This window comes from Perissodus microlepis, chromosome 7 (genome assembly GCF_051167445.1).
Source record: "Perissodus microlepis isolate ML-2025 ecotype Zambia chromosome 7, ASM5116744v1, whole genome shotgun sequence".
Taxonomy (NCBI): Eukaryota; Metazoa; Chordata; class Actinopteri; order Cichliformes; family Cichlidae; genus Perissodus; species Perissodus microlepis.
The window spans coordinates 58,617,297-58,624,682 of record NC_140467.1 but is presented as its reverse complement, the minus strand read 5'-3'; the positions used below and the strand labels follow the sequence as shown (position 1 = coordinate 58,624,682).

The window sequence follows — 7,386 nt, the reverse complement described above, 5'->3', positions numbered from 1 at the left end:
ACTTATTGCTGCTAAAGGTGCTGAAAGTTTCTCTGTGCTGCTGTTTTTCAGGAGTCACTTGGGGAACATTTTCAGGACCAAAGATCTTGACTTTCAGCCATGTTATCTATGATAGAGATGCAAAATCTATAGATGTTGCTGGCTAAACCTGAACAATCAAATTGAAAATCAAATGTTCAAAATGTAAATTTGGTGACAGGTTAACAGAAAGCTTGAAACATTTATTCTGACAGGGAATCCGTGTCTGAGATTTGAATGTTTAACCTTAAAGGGCTGTTTTCATATGGAGGCAACTGGATTGTGAAGCATTGAGTTTCATTTTTGGTTAGTGCATCATCATAATTATTCTGGCACCAAGCAGCGATGTGACTTGTGGACTACTGCAGGCAAAAAATAAAACTTCCAGGCCTTCTTTCAAAGTAAAAGTAGTTGTGGGAACCTGCCAAATGTTTTGTTTCCATCAGCATTTTAAAAAGCTAAAATAAATAAATGAATAAAAAGAGTGGGTGGTGTGCTAAATGAATGATAAAACCACTCTGTGAAGATAAAACAAAGCTATAATAAATGTCCACGTGCACAGACATGCACACAAAAACTGCGTGACTCCTTGTTGGCTGTAACTCACTGCGCCTGATCACCTGTAATGTTCTTTAAAGCAAGAGGTTCAGGTGCTATTCTTTTTATTTTAATCTTGAAAGCACCAGTTTCTGGATCAGCACCCTAAGTAGAATGATCAGACTTTCAATAACGAAAGAAAGTAAAGTATCTGTCTGATATAATCTATAGCAGACAATGGTTCCCATGCGTATATGGTGCAATTCCTGGGCCTGCAGTCACTGCACCTGCCCAAAGTCCAAGCCGAAGCCACCCAAAAAAGCCAAAGGTAGGCTGTAACATTACCTTCCTTTCACTTTTTGACTTGTATTTTATGAGTTGCTGAACATTTTTATTCCATGCCTGTGAAAAAAAGGACTCTTCAGTGAGGAATACATAGCTTTGCGACAGGCAGCAGGTTTACTAAAAAACAATGATATGGTCTTTTTTACCTTAAGGCATGAGTCACCATTTTTGTAAATCATGTAATGCCAATGAAAGCTAATGGGCTGCATCATCAGCAGTTTTGGCTTGTGTAAAAATTACCGTATCATCAACATACATATGAAGTACCAGATCTTTATTGGATGACCACTTAATTTCAGAATTTAAGAAACAATGCATGTGACTTTGGCCTGATATAAGCTTGGCATCCTTTCATCTCTCTAGCCTTTTTGTTAATTATGCCTTACTAAAAATGCGTACAACAGAGAAACAGCAGGGTTAAATGTAGTGTTAGGCACTTTGTTTCAGAGGGAGGTGGGCGGATCAAGACAAATATTGATAGCATCAATACCAACATTGGCATTGTATCAGATTGATACAAGTGTGAGAGGATCAGTACTTTGATTACTTTCACTAGAGAGAGGCACATTTACAGTCCAACTATCCATCTTCTTCCACTTATCTGGAGCTGGGTCGCGGGGGAGAGGTCTAAGCAGAGAAGCCCAGGCCTCCCTATCCCCAGGCACCTCCTCCAGCTTGTCTGCGGGAACACCAAGACGTTCACAGGCCAGCCGAGAGATATAATCTCTCCAGCGTGTCCTGGGTCTGCCCCATTTGCATCCCAGCCTCCAAAATACCCATTTTTAAAATACATGAAAATCTGTGATTTAATCATGTTCAGAATTTGCAAACTAATGATGAGTAATCTGATAAATCACAACACACTGCTCTCCCCTACATAATCGGTGTAAAGTATCAGAATCAGCACTGGAAATACTGGCCCTGTGTTGAATTGGTATCGGATCAATGCTGCAGTATTGCTCTGCACTAATTTCAGACACTGGATGAGCCAAGAGGGAGCACAAAGGCCAGTATAGGAGAAATGAGGAATATTGTCAGTCAGGCCAAGCCGTTGTAGTACAGTTCAGGGATAAAAATATGGAACTAGAAATGAACACAATGGGTCCACTTTAATATGATCCCAACAAACACATTTCGTGTTTTGATCCCTTTAAATAAACTTTCACGAATCATCATGTACAATCAGAGGCAGACACAGACTGAAGCAAAAGATTTTTTTTTTTTTAATTCCAAGTGAATCTTGACATGGTACACCATCATTTCATAATTTGACACTCACCAATAAGAGTCACCAAGAAGGAACCCGCTTTTTGTGACAAAGTATATACGGCTTGGTCACACTGAAACTCACTGAGAACTAGAGGAGGGGCGAGGGGCAGGAAAACAACTGCAAACTGGTAAGACACACATAATTACAACCAAACAATTATCATTTCCCCAGTCCTCAAATTGATGTATATTGCACAGTGCAGTTGCTACATGTCACACAAGTGTAGCATTTAAGATAAAAAATAAAACCAAAATGAAAAATCAAAGCCACACAAATCTACACATTTAGAACAGTAACAGATTCAATTTAGCAATCATGTCTACATAATTGTGTCCAAGTACAACAAATGTTTACCCGATAATTTCATAGGTGCCATACAAAAATTCATGTGTTCACACTGCTTATTTTTCAGTCCATATGAGACATTGAGAGGATGTTTGGTAGCTTTGATATAACGCCAATAACGGCAGGCCTGGGGGTCCAAATTTTAGTGTTAAGAGTGGAGCCATTTTTGGATTATTGCTTTTTTGGTTTAGTTTTTTATAAGAGGGACTCGTTAGTTACAATGCCTATAGGAGGAACTCTGTCACAGAAAGTTCAGCTTTCCCCTTGTGTTTTATTGGTGTCCGAGCAGTCCTCAGGCCTGCTCGAGGATGCTGAGCACCAAGTGCTTTTGGATCCTGGGCTGTGCAACCCCTCTAGGGCCTTTGAGATTGTTAACCTCAAATGGAGAGGGAGGGAGGGGGTTGTGGCGTGCGATGTTGCTGAATTTGGTACATCTCATCACCTGTGCGTGGCTGACAAAGAATACACACAGGGGCTGCACGCCACAGGATTTAAAAACTGATTTTCCTTGGAGTGGAGTACATGTTACGGTGCAGTTGCACTCCAAGCCAAACTGCGAACCATTGCGCATCACTTAAAATTCATCAACGCGGTAGAATAGTAGACAAAAAAACCAAACAGGATACATCCATTAATTAAGCAACATAGCAAAAACCAATATGATGTAATACAATAAGCAGATCAGGGTGGGATAACTTTGGAGCTAAACCTTTGAATATTAATTGATAGATAAAGCCTTTTGAAGGAGCCCCTGACTGAAACACATGATGTCTGCCTATAGTAATAGCTGCATATCAACATCCCAATCACAAAAAAAAAGCAAGAAAAAAAAAAAGCTGTGCAGCCAACAGAAACGCAACAACATTTGAAAACCACAAACAGATGTCGAGTTCCACAAATACATTCACTGTTTGAGAGTAAAGCTTTGCATTTGTGTATGTTCAGGCCCTATGTTCTGGAGTACTGCACAAGTACGGTGAGCACGATGAAACATTCCCTGACTTGAACCTTCTTAGGATTCTGTGAAAAGAGGGATTGTTTTTAGACGTCATGTCGGTCTAACAAACAAACTTTGGATTTTTTTTTTCCTTTTCTTTTTTTGTGAAAACAGGATCTGATCCCGTTAGAAAGAAAACTAGTCTTAACGCGTGACTGCTTTGATATTGATGCGAGACATCATCTCTCAGCCACTTGTATGAAGAAAGGCACTAGTTGTACAGTACGAAGAATTGCGAATACAGTCCGATAACGCAAATAAGAAGAAAAACGATAATACGTCAACAGCACACAGAATCAAAGAGTGAATCCAGCCTACGTTTGAAATACTGATGCTAAATACATACGCACAAAACACACACACACACACACACACACACACACGCACACACACACACACACACACCAAAAAGCACTGAATTAAAAAAAAAAAAAAAAGGGGGGGGGAAGAAAAGGAAAACTCATAACTTCCATTACAGCAGTTTACAATCACTTCAAAACAACAAAGCCAATATACAGAGGCACTAGCATATAGAGTAGCATTCAATATACTCTAGGATCAAAATAAACCCCACTTCTATTGTATCTAGCTGTCAGAACTACAATACAAGAGCGAGAATGCAGGCTAGAATGAGATTAATCCTCGAAATTCACAGCTACGAAGTGGCAGATAATCAGTACATAGCAGCTTATTATCTAATACATTCCAAAAAACAATTTGCCAAACACAGCTCAGAAAATAATAATAATAATAAAACCTCAACCGAAACACTCAAAATAGAGATCTCACAATATATTCCAATGTTGACAACCGCAACAAGTATGCTGGAGGTGAAAAAGAGAGAAATATCGTCGACCATGCTTCAGTAATTATTAAAAACAAACAGTCTTTGGTGCTGATTGGAGTAAAATACCAGTTGATATGACGGGTAAAGACACAGCTCTACTACACGGTGGGGGGAAAAGAAAGTCGAAAAACACTAGAAACACACAAATCAAGGCTATGCATCCACCCTGAAGGAATGTATCAAAACTGACAACAGGCTTCAATACATGGACCAAAAAAAAAAAAAGAAAAAAAAAAAAGTTTGCCTCACATGAATAATTTCAAACGATTATAACTCTAATACTCGATAGCCCAGCACTGATACTGTAAGTTGATAGGTTATTTCAAACACTGAAAAGCAGTTTAAAGTAAAAACATAAAAATTCATGTTTTTTTAAAGTCTATGCCACTCCCAAAATCTAGAACGTAAAATGCATTAATGCAAGTCTAGCCTAAATGCCAAATAATAAAAACACAGCAACCCAGAGTCTATCTAGATTGTATTGCAGTTACAGTAAACAGTGACAATACTGTTGTGAATTAAGTATTATAGTGAATAGAAAACGATTATCAAAATATCAAATCACTCTTTATGTACATAAAAAGCTCATTCAGTCAAAGCCCTATGTGTGCAGCCTCTAGCTAAAAGAAATCCATACTCTGACTTAGAAAGCACACCCAAGTCCAACGTTTGCCAATATTATAACATAAAAACAAGGATTAACCTCATATGTATCCAATAAGCCCATCTTATTTAAACTCTGTAGGTTAAGTGCTGCAAGACTATTTAAATGTACAATCTACTGTATAAGCTCCTGAAGTAACGTCAGAGACACTCGTTTTAAGGCACTAAGAGAGGGCAGCAGTACAGTCTGCCCGAAACAAAGAGGGGGTGGGGGGCTATCAGCGGTCGTCGATACACACTGGGATGGCTTAACAAACACAATCTGACCGGCTTGTACATGCTACAAGGCAATAAGGATAAAGGGGGAGAGAGGCTGGGCCGCCTGACAGCAACAACTACTATTTCCAGCCGTGAATTAGATCATACTCTCTGAAAAACAACCACTGATGGGAGGTAACAGGCAAAGGACACATTCTTAATTAAAATTTCCTTATTGTCATATGAATTCATTCACTCCCGTTGCGCTCTCTTTAAAGCTTTGCGGTTCTAATCTATTATTACCTCCATTAGTCGATTTCACGGAAAGTCTTTCAGAGCTCAAGATGCTCCGACAATCAAAACATAATCAATGAATCGGGATTACAGGCTGGGAATTTCTTTGTCCTCCAAACTTTAACGTCATCTTCGGCATTGTTACTTTTTTCTTACTCGGTCCACTATGATACGTTGTTTTCCATCTTCCCATCTTCTTCTTGCTCATCTTCATCATTACATGCGTCCATTTTGTGCTCTGCTGCTAGCTCTCCCGGCCCAGGTTGATGCCCCTGTCCACTTCCCGTGGCCCTTCCTGACCAGAAGGTACTGCTGTGGCCCCGCCCTGCTCCTCAGATATAAGAGAACTGGGGGTGGTGGCTGAGCTTGGTGGGGCTCAGAGGGAAGCCTGTATAGGTGGCTGGGGAGGCCATGTAAGGGTGAGGAGGGGGCGGTGGAGGAGGGAAGGGAGGCTTGAACTGGTGGGGGTGGGTGGCGTATCCAGGCTGGTGGTGCGGGTGGATGGTTGGGGAAGGGAGGAGCCTGTGAGGGTGGGGAGCGGGGTGTCCAGGGTGGTGAGGGTGGGCGCTGATGCTCAGGGTCACCTGGTGAACTATAGCGCCTCCTTGGGGGTGGGAAAGACCGTAGCCATGCTGGAGGAGAGGGGGAGGAGGTGGGCGAGAAGACAGGATGGGGTGGGGATGGTGGGCGGTGGTGAGTGGGCCGCTGGGAGGGTAGGACAGCAGAGTGTGGGGGGCGGCTGAGGTGTGTGTGGGGCTGAAGGTGTGCGTGTGGACAGTAGGGGGAATGTAGGCGTGCGGCCGCAGAGGCCCATAGTTGCCGTTCCATTCTTTGCTGCTCTGGTTTGAAGCGTACGGCTGCACCTGAGGGAGGACAGACAAAGAAGACTCATTTAACACCAGGCGCAACTCACACAGGAGCAGTCTGAGACCTCTGATATATGCACATGCTCTTCTCTCTCAGAGTAAGACCAGAACACTGACATTAATCGTGTCTGTTGCTGTGAACATGAGCTCATAGATACACAGCCTAACGCTGCTGCGTTTTCCACTCCACTAAAAAAAACTCTTGTTTTACTTTCAACTGGCAGCAACAAAAAACAATATTAGAGATTACTGATTTAGCTTTTTGATTCACAGGTGAACTCTGGGTGATATCTGGGCATGTTGGAAACCATTACTGGCCTGAACGGACCAGCAGCCAGTCAACTGGCTCAACAAGTTTTCTTTTGCTGGTCCTAAGCCACTGGTTAAGTCATTTCATGAACAGAGATTGGAAGAGCTCAGAAAAGGGAAACAAAAACTTTCAGCACCTCTGTAAGTAATCCATCGCAGACAAAGTGTATAAACAGCACATTGTCTTTCCATGTAATCTATGCTGTGAACCATTTCTTGGCTGAAAGCAGAAACTTTCAAGTTTTTGCCAGTACGCGACCACACACACACACACGCACACAAGCTTCAGAGATGCAGATTATGTTACCGCCACTCAGAAACAGCAGTTTCCTGGTAAACAGTGGCAGCATAAAAGACAGATTCTTGAGTATAAACATACAGCTGACTGCACAAGCTGGCAATATCTGAATCAGTATATGCCATTAATCCTTGGGGTGGGTTGTTTAACTTTGCAACATACACTCAATTCAAATCGGGAAGAAAAATGAAATTTACAATTGACTTAGTAGTCGATTAAAATCTGCCTCACTATTACTTTGAAAGTTCACTGGCTTCTTACAAGTTAGTCCTGATCCCTGGTTTTCCCTTCCAGCTGTTCACTGTTGTTACAGTCAGCCTCATAGACAAACACACAGTACCACATACAGAGTGTGGGAAACAGAGTCCTCCTGGAATGATCTCCTCTAAGTAGAAGCAA

The 7,386-nt window shown here is 41.6% G+C and overlaps 1 protein-coding gene across 2 annotated transcripts in view; it reads right to left on the bottom strand.

Moving 5' to 3' along the window:
• Positions 1-2,100: 2,100 nt before the first annotated feature.
• hipk3a (homeodomain interacting protein kinase 3a) overlaps positions 2,101-7,386 on the bottom strand; it is a 29,786-nt gene continuing 24,500 nt past the window's right edge. For both annotated transcript variants that reach the window (XM_084936278.1, XM_084936279.1), the window contains exon 18: positions 2,101-6,377. In XM_084936278.1, the coding sequence (XP_084792404.1) occupies positions 5,847-6,377 (531 nt within the window). In that variant the 3' untranslated portion in view covers positions 2,101-5,846. The remainder of the gene's footprint in view (positions 6,378-7,386) is intronic.